Raw genomic sequence first — 22029 nt, forward strand, 5'->3', positions numbered from 1 at the left:
ATTCTAATGTAGTTTTAACTTGGAAACCTTTTTTTAATTAATCAGTTTGCTTCATTACATTTTTTGATCCTTCCCCTTTTAAAACCTCCTAAGAAAACTGTTTTTGGTGTTTCTAACATGTTCTTTTGGCATTTTCTGAAGATGTCGGACATATATAAAGAAAAAAAGCTTAAAACTGCATTTCTGAGTAGTTTTTATTCAATTAGCTGTGAGGGGGTGGGGGTGTGAGGAGCTGTAAGCTAGTGGAAGAGAGCGTAAACAGTCCTGCCAACAACTCAGAGGTGAACCTCTGATGAACTCCTGCCGTTTTGCAGAAACTATGTCCTAGACACGACACAGGTTTTTAAACCAGCATAATCATAATTAAACGCTTTGAAATGAGATCAAATGGTCTTTTCACAGCAATTCTTCGTCTCTGTATTCCTGTGACTTTCCTCACATTTGTGGGTTAATTTAAACCTGGAGGATTCTCTCGAGTTTCTGCATTTAAATGTAGTCAGATCAGTTTGTTACTTTGGAAGAAATCTAAAGCTGTTGGACTCCTACCTCCATGAGGCCAATACAGCTGGACAGGAAGTCCATGAGGAAAGAGAAGAGCGAGGCTACGTTATCTATCTGTGTTGCCTCAGCGATGCCGCACAGCGCCTCCAACGTGGCAATGATCTCCTGCTTGACGGCTTCTTCTTGGCTGATCTGAGCAAAATTCTCCTGGTTGATGAGGTTGAGAAAACGCTGCTGGAGCGGATGAAGAACCTTGAGAAACAGGAGGAACACCACAGTTACAGAGTCCAGCAACACTCCTAATCTACAGCTGTTTCCTTCCACAGTGAAGAAGAACTGAAGCAGAGGAGCCAAGATTGTCTTTATTTTATTTAAAGCAACTAAATACACATGACTGAGTGAGAAATGTTACACAATACACTTTTTGAACTATCTTTCATGGTTATTCTGGTCTACAGTAGGATCAGGAAAATGTGAAATATCCCCAAATGTTTCCTCTTTTCATTAAACTCTTTTTGGCTGAAGGAAAACAGGCGGAGCAGAACTCTGACTTAAATACTTAAAGATTTTCAAACTGATCTTTGCCTTTAAAAATGAACATAAGAACAGAAAATGTTAATGTTGGTGTAAAAGGTTAAACATGACTCATGCTGCCCAATAACTACTGCACATGCTGCAAATCTGCCTAAAGGCTTTGAATTTTCCTGATCCGTAACAATGCTGACAGACAGAACTCCAATGGATAAACTGGGACAACGACATCAAACTGTTGGGGTTTGAGACAGTCAGGAGGGTCTTCTTAGTGTGTTTTAATGTTCATAAGCAGTGATGTGAGTGCCCTCTGGTACAGAACTCTGACCTTAACCTAATATGCTACGTACACACAGTGTAACGCGCATTCAATGACCATTTCCAACAGAAAGTCTATGTTGCTATGCAACTTCTTGCGACCATTGTCAGACTCTAGACACAAAAGCCGTGGCATTTGAATGTGTGTTGCAAGTTAAACCAGGTCAAACTTTGACGAATCAGGGACTCGCGTTTGGCAGTGATGCGGTGAAACTCACCAAACTCAGAGTGTAGCTGGTTTATCTGGTGAACCCAGACAGCAATGAGCCTGGTGATGTCTGGCTTTGTTTTTCAAATAAAGTCAAACCTAGGCCACTCTCCTGATATGATGGTAATCCATATCCGCCATTGCAAGGATGGACCAAACCATTTCCGTTTTGTGCCCGATTCACAAGATTTGGATTTCGCACCAAGCCTCTTCCTACTGTAGGCGCACACATGTGCTAGTAAACAATAGAAAAAGAAGCCCCTCCCTGTTCGTTCAGTGTGACCACCATGAATGCACTTAGATTTCACGGTGTGAACGTAACTTTAGAGCTACAAGCTGAATGTGAAGAAACGGGCCCATCAGAACCAGACTCAACAGAAAGTCAGAGACAAAAGGCATGTTTCTGAGGTCGGTCACGCCCAGATTCTGGATCTGAACATGGATGGACAGAGCGGAGGTTAAGTAGATCACAAAAGAACAACTACTTGGAAAAAAAACTGATTATGTCCGAAAGTGTCAGCCAAGAGAAATAATTTGGATCCAAGATGAAAAGTTGTGTTGTCTTCTATGTGATGAAGAGCTGACATGCAGGGAGTGTTTGATCAACTGCAAGCTCCTTCCTTCCCTCCTCTTCCTCCTCACACAGGCTGTCAGAGTTCATAAAGAACAGCTGAACCAAGCAGCAGCTGCAGTCTAACTTGTACACTCCCAGCAATTACTCTGGAATCGAAGAGGCTTTGCGCCTCCATTTACTACTCAGCCTGTTAAACAAAGACGAGGAGGGAGAGGAGGATCGCCTCATTCACACGGGAGGAGGATCAAGAGGAGGGTGTTACTGATGAAGCTTTATGGCATTCTTGTGTCTTGATTATGGAGCTCCATGGCATCCCATCGCGGTGGAGCGGTATTGGAGGCAAGAAAAAACAAAAACTCCTAAAACATTCTCCTAAAATAAATAAAACTCTTGTCCCAAATGCAACCACAAGGTCAACAGCCAATCAGGTTGTAGGACAGTCTACTTTAAAAAAATAAAGCATGCAAAACTGCATTAAAAAAATCCACAAAACAGCAAGGCCACGAAAGGTGAACTGTAATTTGGTGAGAGAGTACTCTACTTCAATGTGCCGGCTCCAAACCCGGGTGAATGCAGACGGTTGACTTAGAAAAGGGCCTCTGATGAAAACCAAAGCTAAATCAATCATGCCAATCACCAACAAAACAGATATTCCGTCAGCACAGCAGATTCAATACTGAGTTTAAATAAAAGTCGAGTTCAGAAACTTTTTGCAAAAATTATATCATGACATCAGTTTTTCAGTATTAGTATTTTCATTAAAACTATTTCCTGCATGAACGAATGAAGATGCCAGTGAAAACAGTTTTCTTCTCTCAGTTATTTGTAGTTGAACTTTTCAAATGTGATTAATTAAAGTAAGATGTCTACATATAAAGTGTCAGCTTTTTATTTCTAACATATAGTTAATCAATAATTAAAGAACCACTCCATTGAAAATGGTGTTTTTTTGCTGTTTTTTTTGATGGAGGACATATATAAAGAAAATTGAGATTAAAACTGCATTTATCAGTTTTCCTTATTCAAATTGCTGTAAATCAGGAGCTGACAGAAAGCGCTTATTTGTGATGTAGAAAATAAGTTTGGCGGGCCACAAGCTCCCTGCTCCACTCCTTTCTGATGCATCCACTTGTAGACAAATTGATCCACGTACGTCTTTGTTTTCCTTGTCTGAGCTGGTAACTGGATCTAAACTGTACGACTAAATTATTCTAATATTGCTTAACATTTTTGTTGCACCGGTAATGTCAGGTTGGGGGTGTGAAGGGCTGTAAGTTAGTGGGAGAGAAGCGGGCGCCAAAAGTGGCCACCCACAACTCAAGAGGAAAATTTCCAATTAACTACTGCTGCTCTGCAGAAACTATGTCCTAGAAAACGACACAGGTTTTTTGAGTTTGACTAAAAGCAGCATAATTCTGTTTAAAGGACCACTGGGAACACTTTGAAAATAGATCAAAAGATGATCGGAGTGGGACTTTTAAGAAATTTGTATTTTGAGCTATTTGGAAAAGTTACCTCTGCCCAGTATTGCTGTTTGGTGTCGGAGTCCATTTGAGCGAAGCCCCCCAGGACCAGAGCTTTCATCAGGGACCTCTGCACGCAGCTGGACAGCATGTGCAGGGGGGGGCTGCGGCTGGCGAACTGCTTGGCCAGACTCCACCAGCTCTCACACTGAACCACAATGTTTGCTCTGATCAGATGAGGGGAAAAAAAGAACTTTAAGAACATTTGTGCTTTGCCCTATGTGAGACTGTGGAAATCACTGCATTCAGGTACAAATAAAATACAGAAAGCTTAAAAATGCTCTTTCTTGTAAGTTTAAAGTTTCTTCCTTCAAATAAAGTTATTGGCATTAGAAATATTTTACCGGTGGCTCTCCTCACCTCTCTCTTTTCTCCACCAGTGTCACTAGCAGCTCCACAGTGTCGTTGGCCAGATCCGTCTCTGAGCTCCACACGGACAGGTTATTGATCACCTTCTCCAGCAGATATCCCACAATCCACTGGGCGCCTTCCGTGTCTGCTCCGAAAGCTGTGCTCAGAGGGATGCTGATCTATAGAAGGAAAAACAAACATAAGGGCACATATGAAAGGCTGTTAGGAGAAAAAAAATGTAAAAAACAGGAATTTATTTGATGTGAGTAAAACAAAAGAATGGGCTTGATGACGTAGCCGCTCTGTGGATCCACTGACCTGCTGGTAGAGCTTCTCGTCCACAAGCAGGTATGTCTTTGCCCACCGTCTGAGGAACCACACAATGTCCTTTCCCATCTGAGGACTCAGCAGCTCCGTCAGGCTCGCTCTGGTTGCTCTGGACTCCACCTCGGACGTCCTTAAGACTGCAGACAGCAACCTGTGGGAGAAGAGTGCATGAGAAAGTAGAACCCTAGAGACTGCACAGATACAGAAGGAAAACACCATCTCATCATGAAAAGAAGCTATTGTTTTAGTACGTTTTCATTCCTTTGGGTTTCGTGTTCACTAAACCCAGCATAGAGGAAATTCAAATACACTCAGTACACCACAAAAATCAAAACTTAACGTAAAAGACACCGGTTTCAAAAAAATGGTTTTATTTTCTATGTTGCAAGATAAATAGTTTTATCAAGAAAGCTTTTTAGGAGCAAAATAATCTTAGTTGGACAAAACATGTTTGAGTGACAAGAATTTGTTTTTCTTAGAATTTTAAAAGAATTCTTGGTAAGATTATTTTCTCCTCCATCCAAAACAAACATGAAGGAGGATATCACCGTTCTCCGGATATACAATAGGATTCCTGTGTGCATCGAGACATTATTATTCTTGTTTTTATTTTTGTCCTCCTCTGACTAATGCAGGACAGCAAGTCATCAAACTGGGTCACAGAGACATGGAAGTACCACTGAAAGTGTTGTCATCTAGATGGAGTTCCTGCAGTATAGAAGTAAGGATGGCTGTTAGGCAAAAAAATAAATAAATAGATTGAATGGTGGTAAATGGTGTATACTTGTATATTCCTTCTTCAAAGGTCCAAAGCACTTCATAGTTGGAGTCCCAATAACCCATTCACACACTGGTGGCCTAACACTGGCACCAACCTAAAACCACCGGTAGCAATATGGGGCTCATTGTTTTGCTCAAAGACACTTTGACACGAGTGGGCAGGGTGGGAACCGAGCCTGCAATCTTCCAATCAAAGGTCAACCACTCTACCTCTGCAGCACGGGCACCCTTCAACCCAGACAGTGCTTTACAATGCTTTTGTAGAGCTTTTCAAAATAAAGGCACCTGATCTCTAAACATCATCCGTGTCTTCTGTGCGTTGTAAATAAGAGATCCAGTCAATGCTTCCATGTAGCGATGAGGCTAAAACCTTGACTTATCTCTTACACGTGACAGGAGCATCTAGTTTATGAAAACATTTTTGGAGAAGCATTGAGGACCCAATCTGATAAAAGAGGTAGCGTACGCAAATTTGACACGTGAACAGGTTTGGCAGATTTATTCAGAAGTGTTGCTCTCTTCTCCCAAAAGTGCCATTATACTCCGGAGTGACGCGTTTGTTTTTTTCTGCTTTATTTTGCATTTTTTTGCTCCTGCAACTTTTACTCCAGACATCCTCACAAATGTTCTGGAAACCTGCTGCAAAGCCCCATGGAAGGTCAAAGGTAAGCATGCGCTCTATTTAAGCGAGTGCCGTTGCAGACATTAGCGGACAAGAATGCCAAGGATATCTGGGCATCTCTCTCGGCTTGGAATCGAAGCAGCACAGTGAGAGGAAGTGCAGCTGGTGTGACCTTGGAGCTTGCGATCGGCATTTCCAGCGGCATTCCCCTCTGATAACCAAGACACATCCAGGTATGTCTGCAGACGACTCGCAGAGATTCCTGGAATCAGTAATGCATCATTTGCTTCTGCGACCCTTCCTAATCTCATCTTTAGCCTGGTGGACGTCTGTTCTGTCCCTGCAGCAAACCCGGCTGCACCATCAGGCCCCACAGCGCTTAAAAGGACACAGAGACAGAGGGCTTAAAGTGGATTACAGGTCTGCCTTTCTGAGCGAGGGTGGCACACAGTTCTACATTGTCTGCAGAAAACAAAACCACGCCGACATTTACGGGGCCGAGGTCAGCCGCTCGCCGATGGGTAACCCGATGCCATCCGCTCGTCTTCACTGTCATCGCCGACACACACACTCTGCATAATGAACAATCTAGATAGCAGAGGGGCTAAATGACCTTCAGCAGGCAATATCACTGCCTGCTGCCACTGTCTACTGTCGTCACTCATTACCAGAAGAGCATCCTCTGCAGCTGCTTGAAGGCAACAAGGCGCTTTCAGCACCTCAGGGTGCTCAAGTAATTGTTGATTAAAAAAAAAAAAAGAAATCCTATCTACTAAAAACAACTACAGCCACACTTCCATGCTCGGCTCACTTTAAGCTCAACCGCGTGCAGAAATCATTAAAGGAAAAAACAAAAAACAATCATTTCAAAAACAAAACACTCCTTTCATCCTATTTGTAAACTGAAAAACTCATTAAAAGGACAGAAAAAAAGACTAGAGAAAATACATTAACCAAACAATTTTAAGTAAATGGAATAAAACTAAATAAACATGACTACATTTAAAAGTAAATTGACAAATATTTACATTTTATGATTTATCTGCATATTTACCTCCTTTCTAAATTGATTCATGTCTTTACCAAATCAGTAGATAAGCAAAGGAAATGTAAAACATTTACATTTTTAACATTTAACGAAAGATTTGTCAACAAAATAACAGAGGCGCTTTTCTTTGTTCCTAACAGTGGGCCATGTGACAACAGGAGTGACACTTTTATGGAGCCTTTTTATCATGTGTGCGTTTGCATGTGTGCTCTCTGTAGAGTCGGATGAACTGCAGGCTGCACTCTAACTGCAACAAACACGACCTCCGTTAGTGTTTGACTGGCTGCAGGTCCAAATGCAGAGAAACTAACCTGACTTCATAAATAAACTGAACAGCACTTAGGAGTTCAGAGAGGATTAAAGACCCACTGCAATCATAGTTTTATCCATTGTTAAAGCATTCCCAGTGCTCTTTTAATTATGATTATGCCAAAATTAAAAGAACGTGTACTAGGACAGTTTCTGTAGAGCAGCAGTAGTTCATTAGAAAATCACCTCTGCGGGACTGTTGATGGGGAGCAAGACCACCCCCCTTCCCCTCCCCGTCTACAGTCCCTCCATCTAGCTTAAAGTCCCTCACATCCCCAACCTAACATTAGCGGTGCAACAATAATGGGGAACAATATTGGAGCTATCCAGTCGTACAGAAACCAGCTCAGACGAGGTAAAAACAAAGACGTTCATGGATCTGTTTTTCTACCAGTGGATGTGTCAGAATGGAGTGGAGCAGGCGGCTTGTGGCCTGCCCAGCAAATCTGTTACACATATGATCTTTTTCAAATGGTGTTTTTGTGTCTGCTCCTGATCTACAACAATCTGAACATAGAAACTCTTCTCACTTTAGAAAAGAAGACAACTTCAGAAGAAGACAAACCCTTTAGTGAACGTGTTAGAAGTTTAACGTTGGTCAGACCTGAAGCTCTGTAATCAGTTATGGATTTAAAACAAAATAACAATGCCTTAACTCCACGTCTGTTTAAGAATGATACATAAAAGAGAATTAAAAATAGTTTCTATGGCCCACTAAGATTTCAAATAACAAGAAACCAAACTTTGGGAAAGAGACACAAAAGCTCAGATCAAACAGCTTTCTGCTGTGATGCCATTACTTTTGAGGGCGATACATGACTTAACCCTTGTGCTATCTTAGATGACCCCACCCTTACATTGACGTGTTCTCCCTACCATGACAAAGGTGGATAAAGGTGGAAAGATTTCATGTAATCCATGGACACCAGTGAAGATTACAAATCATTGAAGAAAAAAGGTTCAGCGCACTGTCTAGTGGGTCTAGATGACCCAACTCCCAATGTTAAAGTGCCTGGGATAGCACAAGGGTTAAGAGATTTATGGATCATTCAATGCTGACAGACATTCCCCTCCCCCCACTCATCCCACCAATCTTCCAAATTCAGAAACAATGAACCCTGCTAAATAAAGTCTCATATCTCATGCTGTGTAGAATAAATAAATATTGGTATATAAGCTGAAGTGACTCTAAAAACAAATCAGACTGTGACAGTAATGACAAATGTCCAACAAGTCATGTAAATACATGAAATACATTCCAGTGGAAAAAAACAATTGACTAAGTAACTCAAACCACCCCATGAAGGACAACAAGCTGTGACTGAACCAGGGGGAAACAAGAAAACGCTTCCTTTTTGAAGCAGGCTTAAAACTACTGTACAGTAGCTGGAGCTGGCTCTGTTCCCTTCACTGGGTAGCTGTCGCTTTAATGTATCCACTCTGGTAAAAGCTGAGGTGTGGTGAAGTCCTTCACAGCTAAGCTGGGAACCATCCTTGAACTCAAGCTAGGGTTCATCTCTGCCCAGAAACACCAGCCTGCAGCCATCACAGCCGCCGTCCATCTACTGGCAACTATTCATCTCAACCGATGGAATTCCCAAAAGAAATCAAAAAAGGCTTTTTAGGATTAAAAGACAAAGAGACCATCTCTTGGTACCTGATGACGGAGTCTGTGCGGTTGAAGCCTGGTATGGAGGAGGCCTTTTCGCCCGGCGATCCCAGGATCTGCAGGGTGGTGTTGATGTCTACTTCTGTTGAATGCTTGATGGAAAACTCCATCACCTCTGAGGGGATCAGCGGGGTTTCTCCCTGAGGATCATCTGCAAGCAGATACCCTGCAGAGACAGAACGCGTGATGACATCACTGCTCCAAAAAGGAAAGATGAAAAGAGAAGTCTTCAAAATTTGAAGGGCATTAATTGTTTTTTTAATTTGTAACTAAAATATGGATTTCACTAAGACATCTTAAAAATAAATTATCTTTGTAACTCTTCAGCATTTTTTTCAACCTTTACTTCATAAAAATAAAATGTGCTGTCATTAGAAGGAGGGGCATAACTGGTCTAATTGCTGAAAAATAATAATGCAGACATCATTTCATTAGCTTGAACCCACAGAACAGGGTGGATTCCCTTGCTCGGCCTCTGTCGCACACAAAGCCAGTAAACTGTGGAGACTTTTCTGGAAAATCCACCCGTCAGCCCAATAAAAAACATTTATATTGTATGAAAGTCTCAGGACTGCCTGTTAACTTTATTTTGAGTGCCTTCAGTACTGTGTCTGTGAATTATTACAATCTGTATAGCCCTTTCTTGCAACATGATCCTAAACTAGTTTGGTCAATAAATATATTGAAACTGGCAAAAAAGAAAAAAAAAACATTAAGACTTGAACCGTTTATGTTTTTAAAATCAAACCAAAAAAAGAAGAAAATAAAATGTTATAAAAAACAGTTTAGGTTTGGCTGCTAACCAGAAACCAGAATGAGCCAGTGGATGTCCTCATAGAGATCGTCCAGGACTTTGCGGTCCACTGATCCCAGATCAGATGAGGCCATTAGGTGCTGCTGAGTCCTCTGGAGCTGGCCGTGGAGCCGGTTGACCCGGTCCTCTAGAAGGCTGCAGTTACAGAACACAACCGTCACCATTCATGGAATGATAATCAACCAAAATGATGCAAGATGTAAAAAAAAAAAGGGCGGGCAGAACAATAGTGGTGCGTTTAGGCAAGACTGATTTGAGAAAAATGTCAAAGTACTGGTAGGTCAAAGGTCGGCCTGTCCACTCATCTTCTTGCAACTTTCCACTTTAAATTTGTTATTTAATTTACGTTATTTTGTAAAATAAAAAAATAAAAGTTCGCATCCCAACATAAACACACACACATGCACACACACACCATCTCAAACACACATACACGCACACACATTTTGCAAGGAAGGTGGGACCTGGGTCCATCTGTCCCCTGCCTCTTCCCTGGTGGGGGGTGCGGGCCCCTTTGCAACGGCGGCCGTGTCCCCGGGGTGCCGGCTTCCTGGGCCCGGCGGTGCTCTCTCCGCGCGGTGGGGGAGTTCACATTACATCTGAGCCGGGGGTGTCTGATCCCTGGGGGGTGGGTTCTGGTCCTTGCTCCTGAGTGCTGGGCCCCGCCAAATTTCCAACTGTGGCCGAGCCTGGTCGGGCCATATTTATAACACCCCTTGTGGGCCCTCTTTTTTTCCCCGGGGTTCCCCCCTCCTGGGCGGGGGCGGCGGGCCCCCTGCCTCGCTCCTCCCTGGACCAACCGTGGGCCGGGCGGATGGCTGCCTGGAGTGCGGAGCGGGTCTCCCTTGGGGGGTCCTGGCTCGTACCTGGGGTTGGGGCGGGGGGATGCCCGGAACTCCTGGGTGGTGGTGGGGTGCTCGTTTGGGGCTGTGGGCGTCCTTCTCCGGTGGGGCTCTGCGTTGGGTTCTCCCGGCGCGGCGGGGGGGCTGCTCTCCTGGTTGGGCTGGGGCGGCGCTCTCTTTCCCTCCGTGCTTCCCTGGCCTCTGGCTCTGGGGGCCTTGCGGCGGCCCTGCTGGCCCTGGCCTGGGTGGCGGGCTTGGTCGCCCGGGCGGCGGTTGTTCCCTGCCGGTTCCCGTGTGGCGTTGGGGGGATTCCGGCTGCCGCTGCTGCTGCGGTGGGGGTCTTGGGGTGGGGATGGCTGGGCACTCTCCCTCCTTCTTTTCACGTTCCACCATCCATTTTAGAAGAACATAAAACCTCACCTGAGCACTGGTGTTAGCTCACCTTTGCACTAATAGCTTGCATGACTGAATGACTGAAATGTTTCACACTAGTTGGTTTTAAGGCATAAGTATGCGTGTGTGAACACTATCTGTTCTGTGTACATGTCGACAGGTGGACATTTTTGCAGCTAGCAGGTGTGTTTATAACATTTGAGTGTGTGTGTGGACGGGCCCCGCCCTTTTTGTACTGCATTTGAACCTTACCATAATGATTAACAACCAGTAAACTTGTTGCTGTATGCTGCTTCATGGTCTTATCCCCCTTCCCCTCCTATTATCACCCCCTACCCCCCCCTCTCTCTAGCGTCCCTCTCTCTTCTTCCCCTCTTTCCTTTTCCGTCCGGTCCAACACCAAAGATTTTCAGACATGATTGAAATTAATAAAGTTTGGCCTCAATTACAAAAGGGGTTTATTCAGACATACCTTTGGTTTGTCAGAAGATTAATAACCCCTCTTGTTAAAGCAAAATATGTCCAACACAAGAGGCCCTCAGCTCTCGTCTGTTTGCCCAGCTGTTGGACAGGACAAGTTAAAAAAAAAAAAAAAAAAAAAAAAAAAAAAAAAAAAAAAAGTTCTTTTTTTTTTTTAGCTAATCTTTAACACATTAGAAAAGGCAAAACTTTGTTTATACAATTGGTACCAAATTAATCCAAATTTATTTCATTTGGAATAAAACTTGCATTCTTAAACTACTACATGAGATTATCACTGACAAAATTAATTCCATTCAGATTTACACAGGTGGGATTTGATTTTTCAAAAATATTTTACTTCAAAATAGATTTTTGTAAATTCCAAATCCACAAAATAAAAGTTCTTCTCATTAGTGATTTAAAATAAAAGCAGACACTTACATGAACAATGAAAGGTCTCACAGAAAAAAAGGCTATTTTTAGAAAAAGAAAATAAAGAACATTTCTAATAATAATAATAATACCACAATACTGTTAATGATTATGAATAACAGGAAAAACAAGGGTTTTCTTTCTGTGACGCAGTCACTAGTACAGCTAGATGTTATAATAAAACATTTTTATTTTAAAATATGATTACTAGAATAAATCTTGTTGCTAAATCTGCAATCTAAAATGGTGCAAATCTTGAGTTCCTGATTACCTTGTGAGCAGAGGGATACAGTGGTCAGCCGCCACACGTCCCAGCATGCCGATGCTGGACAGCTGGTCTGAAAACAGCTCTCTGTCATCTTCCTGCAGCTCATTAATCTCCTCCTCTTCATGGGACGATATGCCGTTGACAGACTGACAGGTTACAGGCATGCAGTGTTTTGTTAGTTGACAAAGGAAAGTTTAAACAGAATATTTTTATTTTGTGTGTCAGTGCGTGGTTGTTGCTTTTTTTTTAGGTCCCTCACCAGATTGCGGGTGCCATCAGGAGCTGCCAAGTGACACTGTATGTAAGAGTTGAAGACCTGGATGGCTGGCTGGACGAAGCAGCCTCGAGGGAAATGCTGCTCGTCCTGCACCAGCTTCAGCCACGACTCCAGCAGCCTGTCGTAGGCCTCCATGTAAACCATGTCGTCCTTATCCAGCTGCAAAAAACCGTCAAACCAAAACAGCGTCAGTGACTTCTAACTGTAAACACTTCACTCTGTGAGTCACATCCAATCCCTGCCTGTCTACTATCATTTAAAAAGAAGCTTGGTGCTTTGAATACATATGTTCATCAGAATTTAAAAAATCTTCTAATGCCAGAAATGAAACCAGAAAACATTTCATTTTATTCTTGAAACAAAAAATGTATAAAAAACACACCTAAGAGCCGGTAGCTTCTTTTTCAAATAATATAAAACCCAAAAACTTGACAAACACAAGAGCACACACCAGAAATAATAAAAAAAAAAAACATGTTTAAAAACACTAACTCAAACTTTAAATCTTTCCTGAAAAGACAAAGTTCTTTGGAGAATCAGAATATTTACATTGGTGACAAAACCTAAAATATCAGTTACACTTCACTGGTATTTATCAGTATATATTTTGATATCTACACACAACTCAAGTGAAAGGTCTTCGTGAAGCTACGACTACGGCCTCTGCAACACACGTTCCGCCGACCACTTTCAATGAAAAGTCTAAACGCCCATATGCGCAGGCTTCCACGGTCAAAACGTGTAGCTAGGCAAGTTTCTACAACCATTTTCAGGCTATAAGTGCAAAACACGTGGCCACGGAACGCGCGTCGAAGTTAAACCAGTTTAACTTTGACCAATCAGGGACACAGATTTGGTAGTGACATATGGATGATGCCCTTTTAATTTAGAGAAGAACCAACCATTTGAAAATTGATTATGGAGGAGAAATTAATAATTGCTGTTTGTGCCCGGCCGGAATTCTATGACAGTCTTTTTAAATATTGAAATAGAGCTGTAAAAGAAAAAGCCTGGAGCAAGATTCACCAGATCATCCCTGCTTCAACAAATAAATTACAATACACCTCTTGAAGCTGCAGTTAGTGGACACGTGCTAGCGACAGTACAGTGTGAACAACAACACCAAAAACGTGTTGAAGTACCAGCGTGAACTTAGCATTAGGCTGGGCTTGGAAAGGCAGTACCCACCACCTCCTCCAGGGCGGCGCTGCGTCCAAATGAGCAGGTGAGCAGTGTGAGGCAGTTGATGAAGGAAGTGAAGAGCTCGCTGGGAAGTGCAGTTAAGACACTCCGTGGAAACATGGTGATCAGATTAGAAATGATGTTGGAGATGCCCACAGCCTCAGAATCCTCAATCTCAATTCTAAAAATGAAAAACACACAGAACAGGATATTTAAAACCAAGGTATCAGAAAATCACCATCCAGAATTTCGAAGCAAGAAAGTCTCATTTCTTTTAATCAGAAAGGGTCAAAGAATCCCTTTTTTTGTTAACGTTTAAGCCAGAAAAATTGTTTAAAAATGCACAAGTAGAGAGGAAAATATATAGATTACACACTAATGAAGAGTAAAATAAAACAATCATAAGTGCAGCAGACCTCCATGCAGCTGATTCTTACAATCAGTGTAAACACATTTAATTGAATCATTTAGTAAAATACTGTTGCATCAGAGTATTTGTGATGAGTTGAATCTATTTTCTCCTAATGTAAGAAAACAAAAGTTTTTCTTTCTTTAAGATAAAAAGTTAAATCGATTTGAGAAATCCCCTAAATAAAATGAAATAAAATCCCCACCACCCCCAAAGCTTTCTGTGCATTTCCACTTTCCTGACCCTCTCTGGATGGTTTTCCAATGAGGCAACTGGAAACGCTCTAAGAATAGGTGATTGCAGACAGAGCAGGGGAGCAGGGCAGGAAGAAAGGAGGAGTGGATGAGACCCCTTCTCTGCTAGCGTGTGGACTTCATTTATACAAATGATTGCAGGATCTGGACGAATGGTTGACCCGCACTCAAAAAAAAGTATTAAAAACCCAAACCGGGATAATGCAAATAGAACAGAGACGTTCAAAACCAACACTAAAACATTTCCATACAGACTAAACATGTCAAAGGTTTTCTATAGTCGCGGAAAATATGGTATAAATATAAAAGCAAAAGGGAGAAAAAGAGAAGATAATTACTAAGAATACATCTGGTGGATTTTTAATGAGGAAAATTCTAAAGCCTGACAAAACAAATTGAAATCTGAAAATGTTTAAACTGTAAGCATGAGACATATATTAGCAGAATTGAATAAAAATATATATAACACAAATAAATGGACCACATAATGTTCACAGCAGGATTTGTGCAGACAGCAGAGGCCAGCTGAAAAAGTCCATTTTGAGAATGAAACCAAATCTAAACACATTTCTTACCATTTTGTTTGTGACATTTGTTTAACGTCCACTCAGACCCTGATGCTCTCATTTTACATAGTTGAAACAACAAATGAGATTTTTTTCTTTCTTTCTGAAAACTGGAGAAGAAACTTTACATCTTTAAAATCAAAACTTTAACCAGTGTCCATCCTATTGACCTTTTTCAACTCTGTGATAGTTCTACAGAAACCTGGACTTGACACGCAAAATATCTTGATACCCTCAAATTAATAATTAATTACCACAAATTAGTATTTTCTGTATAAAAATGACATTCTGTGGTCAATTTAGTATTTTGTGCACACAAATGATCATTTTTATGTCCACAAATTAACTTCAGGTGCTTCAAAGTCACAGTCCCATTCACACACACACCCACCAACACACACACACCAACACTCACACACACATTACTCAGCTGTTAGAGATAGATAACACATCAACATCGTTGGATGCATCTTTCTGTAGAAATGCATAATCAACAAGAAGGCGATGAGAGACTCAACAAAAGACCAAGTCCTCCATGTTAAAACACTCATACCAATTTAAATAGATCCCAGCACCAAGAATCATGAAGACACATTTTAATGGAATCGAAAGAAAGACTGTATCCTATATAAAAGAATTTACTGAGGGGGTTCAAAGTTCCTATTTAAATTTCTTCAGTGCAACAGTTCATTTTCTTTAAATAGACAGCATTTTGATTCTAGGAATGGACACAAACACATTTCTGAAGAAGGTGGCAGAGAACAGTCAGAGAAAAGGAGTACGCTGGCTAAAAAGGAGTTCACTTAGTGACGGGGCACTTCTGTGTGCAGCTTTAACCTACTTTAAAAATGTTTTGATGCATAAAATGAACAGATTACTAGAAGGACAGGGATTCACTTTTTCATTTGCCGTGATTTGATCAATTGTTTTAAAACAATCATTTAATTTCCACTCAACAACCATTTTTTGTTTATGATAAACAGTTTTCCCACACAAGTGGAACTTTCTCTAATAAAATTCCACATTTTATTCATGAAAATTAACCCCAAAAAAAAGCTTTTTGAGTGGAAGAAATGCGAGCTTTGGAGAATAATCCATTCAAGGATTTGATAGATCTACATTGGATTTTTATCTATAAATCCTTTCATTTACAGTTTTAAAGTCTTAATAATTAGAGACACAAAACGGACCAAAATAAACATTTCCTTATAAAACTCATTTAAAAGCACATTTAGAATTGGCTCCTAAAACTATTTTTGAAGATCCGAAAAATAAGAGAAGGGGTCTCATGGGGGAATTTTTAATTTTACCATTTTATGTCGGGATCTATTGACGGTTAACAAAGTGGTTTTAATGTAACTGAAAGCTTTACTGCCGGATCACATTTAGCATTTGTTGTTTTTATTTTGAGCTTCACCGTCTGTAAATCACAGCCGACAATTTCTCTTTCAGCGTGTTCTATAAATACAAGCAAACTCATCCTGAAACCCAACACTGAGAGCACAATCTATGTTCAATGCATATGAAAGGCTGGCTAAGAAAAACAAATAAGAACAAGGGTCCAAAAAAATCCAAAAGTGAGATTGCCGTAAAGGAAAGTTTTGTTTGTTTTGCAAAGCAAAGGCAAATGTGAGCCACTGGAATCACATAAAGACAGAAAAAAACCTCTCACAGTCATTTGACCAGGTTTATTTAAAAAAACAGATCCTTTCCCGTTTTAACAGCTTTAAGTTAATCTAAAGAGTCATCAAGAAGCTGCCAATCAGAATTAATCATGGAGATGTTCCCGGGCAGAGAAAGCCTTCTTTCCTGGACCTTAAAAAAGCTACAGTGTTGATGAATAGTTCAATTGTCTGTTTGTGAGCAAAAAAAAAAAAACTGAGAGTCCCGTTGAAAAAAACAGCCTCCTTACAGGCTGTTGGTAAAATTTCTTTGGAATTGAAGAATCGCATTAAGGAAAATGGTGTTTCAGTCAAACAACTCATGCAGTAAAAAAACATTTATTTTCACATTATTTAGTTTTGGCATTCACATTCTTTTCGTTTGGCATAAGGCTCCGTACAATTCCATGAGATAAGATTTCCGTAAAACCTTTGGGTCATAACTACCCCTAACGGAGCTCACAGGTGGAAGCCAGGGATGAGGGTGGGGCGACGAACGCAGCGCTTGCGGTAAAGAAAGAGAGTGAACAACTGCACACCTGGCCTTAAATAGGACGCCGAACAGGTGAGTTGATTAACTGAACCGCTCTAGGGGAGTAACTGAGTAAAACACTGCGGAGTAATCTGCCTGAAAGTCGACCAAGGTCGCTCATTTATGGTGGCATGTGGCATTTTTCTTATGAAGAAAATTAAGCTTAAACTTGCATTTCTGAGTATGTCTTTATTCAAATTAAAAATCAGGAGCAGACATAAACAAAAAGAGCGTATATGTCACACAGAAACTATGCTGGGGGGGAGGGGGCAAGCCCCCTGCTCTGATGCATTTTCCTGCAGACAAATAAAAAAGGTTTTTGTTTTCCTCGTCCGAGCTGGCATCTGGCTCACAGCTGTTCGGCTGGATAGCTCAGATATTGCACTAATGTTAGGTTGGTGGGTGTATGAGGGGTTGTAAGCTTGCGGGAGGGCATGTGGACAGAGAGCTCTCAGAAATGGGGAGGGGAAGGGGGAGCAGGGTTGCTCGGCATCAAGGGTCCTGCCCACAATTCATAGGGGAACTTCTAATAAACTCCTGCTGCTCTGCAGAAACTATGTTCTAGAAAACCACACAGGATTTTTGATTTTGGCTATAAACGGCATAATCCTAATTAAAAGACCCCCGAGAATGATTTGACAATGGAGCAAAAGATGATCGGAGTGAGACTTTACAGTGTTGTTTATTTTAAGTGAAATGTTTGAGAGGAAATGCTGGGAGAATTTCTATGAATTTCTTCAATACGTGACTTTAGGGGGGAGGAAGCCTCAGCACTGATGATTCACAGAAGAACACATCCTGGATAGAAAGGAAAATGCTTCAGACGGGAGACAGCGGAATGGGTTTCAGTAGGATGGGGCCAGAGCTTCAATTGTGCTTCAGTTTTATTACAGGCTCACAGTTCAGTGTTATATTATAGGACCACAGTTGATTCATGTACAACAAACACAGCCATACCCACTATTTAGTCCTGTTTGAGCAGTTACCAGTGTTGGTTTAAGTCCTCTCTAGTTGAAAACAGTGTCTCAGTAGAATAAAGGTATAATTTGATTCAGCTCGGCTTAGTCAGTTTTGGAGGCATCTGGGACACATAAGTCACTAGTTACTCCATTTGTTAGTAGACTAGAGACAGTTTCCCATGATAGAATAAGAGGGCATTAAAAACAAAGACTCAACAAGCAATTACTTCCTGTAAATAAAGCTGAGCTGGTTGAGAATGAGTCACGCCACTGAAGGCTTTGACCTTCATCATTGTTGAGTCTTGCTTTAAGAAATCCTTGAGATAAAACGGGGAAATATACCGCTACTGAATTTGAGGTTAAAGATAACAGAAAAAAAGAGAAGGGGAGAAGGGGTCCTTAAATACATAGTATATTCATTAGAATTTAAAGCAACACTTCTCCTTTGCTTGAAAGGGCAGTTTTTAAAAAAACGGATTTAATGGATTGTAGCACATTAGGAGATGTCAAGAAATAATTTGAAGGTCATTTGGCTGCATGGTGGCTTTCGCCAAACAGTGAAAAGGCCCTGGTCTGGGTCCTTTGTTTGTGGAATTTGCACGTTCTTCTTTTTCATCTGTGGGTTTTCTTCAGTTTCCTCCCACAGTCCAAAAACATTCTTCACAGGTGAATCGACTTAGGCGTAGCTGGGACAAGCTCTGGCAACCCCGTGAAAAGGATTTGGGGGTTACAAAAAAATAGATGGATGGTCTCCTTTTAAACAAAATGTTCATTTTAGAACCTCTCCTTCAATGATCTGAACAGCACTACGACAATACGTTGGCACCATGACGATTTGAAACATTGATCACAACCACAAACTGTCAACAGACCAAACAGGAGAGGCTTCACCACAAGCCTTGGTGTAGAAGTTCAAAAACATTATTCATCATCATAGTAAAGAAAATGTTTTTCTCATTGTTTTTTTGACGCAAGAATTCCTTTTACATATTATCTCTGTCTAAATGAAAATGGTTAAAAGAACATCTAAAGAAAATATATATTTTTTTATAACTGTTTAAACCCATTCACTGTTATAGTCTGCCTGATGTGAATCAGCGAAAGAAACAACAAATAAATTCATTTTTTTTAACTGTTCAGCACGGAGATGAGCCAAAACTCTTCTTCAGCTTACCCGTTGATCATGCTAAGGAAGCCCTCCACCATGTGGGCCAGGTAGGAGATCTGGGCACTCTCATCCGGGAAGATGGGCCCATGCATGGAGGCCAGCTGGGCCAGGCATTGAAGAGAATCCTGGGCCATGTCCGAGTCTTCCCGAATCTTCCTGTGCACCTGCAAAGGAGACAGATCAGTTTGTCATTTTTAAAATGTTTAAAATAAAAGAAATGTTTCCAGGTTTGCTCTTCTGCAGTTCCCTAAATGTGAGCAAAGTCTCCACTCCATAAAGATCAGAATAGATTTTCCATAAAACAAGACAAACTCATGAGATATTTAGTCGGTTCACATAGAAACCCAAGCAGAAGATCTTTGTAGAATGGAGCTATAGGAGTAAACTGCAAAAATAATGAAGAAACTAATTTTATTTAGAAAATAAAAGCAATTCTCACAGATTAGATTGAAGTGCTGCGTCCAGACAAATGAGCAGATAAAAAAGTGGCTTAAAGGTCAGCAGGAGTTTTCTCACATTGAATCTACACACATTTTATCAAGTTATTTCACTCTTTTGTAATTCCTATTACTTTCAGTAATAACAGACAATTAGCAAATTTTACAAAAGAGAAAAAAACGACATGGCTGTTCCTAAACTGACAAGATAATCCAGAAATTATCAAAAAGACTAAATAATGACAACAAAGATAGTCATTGATTTAGAGCGTTTGAAGGTTTTAGCATCTAATGAGAGAAAAGTCAGGGTAATCAAAGGTATTCAACAGAAAATATAAATGCATTAAGATTACAGATAAATGGAAAAATACACTAAAACACCAAAGATGTTAAATCCCAGGAAATACACAAACGCAATAAACACAATTTTTTAAGACTTTTCCATTTCAGGCTCAATTTGTTTGGTGAAATTTTCTCCCATAAATTGGAATATTTTATTTTTTATAAAAAACTAACAAAATTTTTATCATCTACTGAACCAAAATATACACTTTTACTAAATTCAAATACCGACCTGCGACGCCACTGTGGTACCAAACCAAATAGTTGTTTTTTTTACGACTTAATGCGAAAAATCAAGCAATCGGTCATTGATCTGTTCACACTTTTGTCCTGATTGTGGTGGAAAAAACTGATGAATTAATCAATAAAACCTTTGTTTTAGATAAACTAGCACTTAAAAATTATGACTTGATGAGCTTTCTTGCTGATGTTGCAAGCTGTAGTGATAGCGTTTATGCAAACGAGTACAGAGTGAACCAGTGAGCCCAGTTATTTGCACCATTCTCATTGGCTAAAAGTGGGGAAAGGACACGCAAGCACGAGACAGCATGTCAGGAAACATGTTTCAATAAAAGACTATTATAATTACAATCCTTGAAGACACAAAATGCTCCAAATATTTTAGGATTTCAAACTCTTATTAATAAAACTCCTCTGCAGAACTTCCTGCAATGCAAAACTAAACCGTTTGAAATTAGTCAAAAAATCTAAATGGCAGATTTTCTTTAAAAAGGCAAGAAAAAAAATCTGTCAATGGGGTAAGACAAATACCAAGAATTCCTACTTGAAGAAAACATTTCTAGTCACTGAGAAATGTTATCTCAAACTAAGATTATTTTGATATTGAAACTTTTTCCTGATCTTATTTTTCATGCAAGCCAGAAAATAAGGCAATTTAGCTGGAAACAAGGGTATTTTAACTTTTTAAAGCTTCAGTTTTTGCGGTGTAAATTGAATCTAAATGTAAAAAGTCTCCAAATTTTAAAAAAAACTCAGCAAGTGGGAATGATACTCACTGGTATGAAAAAAACTGAAAACTCAAACTGAAGAGTGGTCAAGCGTTTCAGATTTGGCTGTAAAAAACAACTTCGCTGCTGTCTGAGCTCTCACACAGCCTCGATCAATCCTGGAGATGAAGGAACCAGATCCTGATTAGAAAGAAGCTGCTCGGTTCATCTGGGCTTCGAGTAGAGCCGCTGTTCAAGTTTGGGATCCGCCGCCGCTCCGTGCTGGGGCGTCACAGGAGAAGAGGCATCGCCGCTTTCAACTGTTGCACGTGTGCAGCAAGGTAACAGCAACATATCCATGCAAGTCATCACAGCAACACGTGTTTGTACAGACTCTACGGCGCAGACAGCTGGAGTTTATAAAGCTGTCCTCTGAGAAGAAGATCTCTGCTTCTCTCTCGTCATCGTCCTAAATCCAGAAAAAGTGGTTCCTCACACAGAAACCCAAGCATGGCCCCAATCCTTCAGCCTTCTTTCTTTGAGATCTTCCTCCGCTTCCAGATTCCTTCCCACCTCCTCCTCCCCTTATTTCTGTTTCTGTTCTACAGCTGTGAGCTCCTCCTGCCCCGTTGGTCAGGCGCCACATTACTGCAAGGAAGAGATCTCACAGAAACATAGTGTGGCCACTACACTGTAGTCCTCAAAGCTGCTGCTCCCTTCCAAAGCGTGAAGTCATCTTCTGGAGGAGCTCAGACAGAGAACGGGGGAGGAGATGAGAGAGAGGTAGCGAGAAGGAGGGGTGGAAGAGCAGACCAGCAGACTGGAGAGCGTGAGCTCTGGAAAAGCAGCTGTTTGAGCCAGCGAGCCGTGCAATGCCAGTAATGCCGACTGCCTCCAGTCTGACTACAGATATATAACCATCATTGTGAGGTGAACGGCACAGACACAAAGAAAAACCCCAATATTTAACAATATCTAATATTTCTGTCACTCCTAAGTGACTCCAACTTGTTTCCGGATTGGTTTTGACACAGGGGGCATTTTATTTTGACAGGAACTTGAATCATTTTAAAAGTAAAAGAAGTTGCTTTAAAAAAGTAAACGATGACATTATAATTCATTTTTTGTAATATTTAAAAGACATTTTTTAAAAGAATTGCTTAATGTTCACAAAACAAATAAATGAATGAAGTGTTTATATTTTAAACGGGGAAAGTGGGACTAGGCAGCTCTGATCCAAATATTGGTTTATTTTTTTTAAATTTAAATTAGGAAAGGCATTTTGTTTGGTGACAAAAAATAGTTTTTGTGTGATTATTGGTT

At 40.8% G+C, this 22029-nt stretch overlaps 1 protein-coding gene across 1 annotated transcript in view; it reads right to left on the reverse strand.

Annotated features, from left to right (window-relative positions):
* xpo4 (exportin 4) overlaps window positions 1–22029 on the reverse strand; it is a 71524-nt gene that overhangs the window by 10555 nt on the left and 38940 nt on the right. The window contains exons 8-17 of the mRNA XM_023950593.2: window positions 18987–19144; window positions 13438–13612; window positions 12232–12408; window positions 11976–12118; window positions 9565–9710; window positions 8750–8927; window positions 4325–4484; window positions 4016–4185; window positions 3648–3822; window positions 547–753 (exon numbers count right to left, since the gene is read on the reverse strand). Coding sequence (XP_023806361.1) covers window positions 547–753; window positions 3648–3822; window positions 4016–4185; window positions 4325–4484; window positions 8750–8927; window positions 9565–9710; window positions 11976–12118; window positions 12232–12408; window positions 13438–13612; window positions 18987–19144 — 1689 coding nt within the window. The remainder of the gene's footprint in view (window positions 1–546; window positions 754–3647; window positions 3823–4015; window positions 4186–4324; window positions 4485–8749; window positions 8928–9564; window positions 9711–11975; window positions 12119–12231; window positions 12409–13437; window positions 13613–18986; window positions 19145–22029) is intronic.

This window comes from Oryzias latipes, chromosome 21 (assembly GCF_053564925.1).
Source record: "Oryzias latipes strain Hd-rR chromosome 21, Olatipes_Hd-rR_3.1".
NCBI lineage: Eukaryota > Metazoa > Chordata > Actinopteri > Beloniformes > Adrianichthyidae > Oryzias > Oryzias latipes.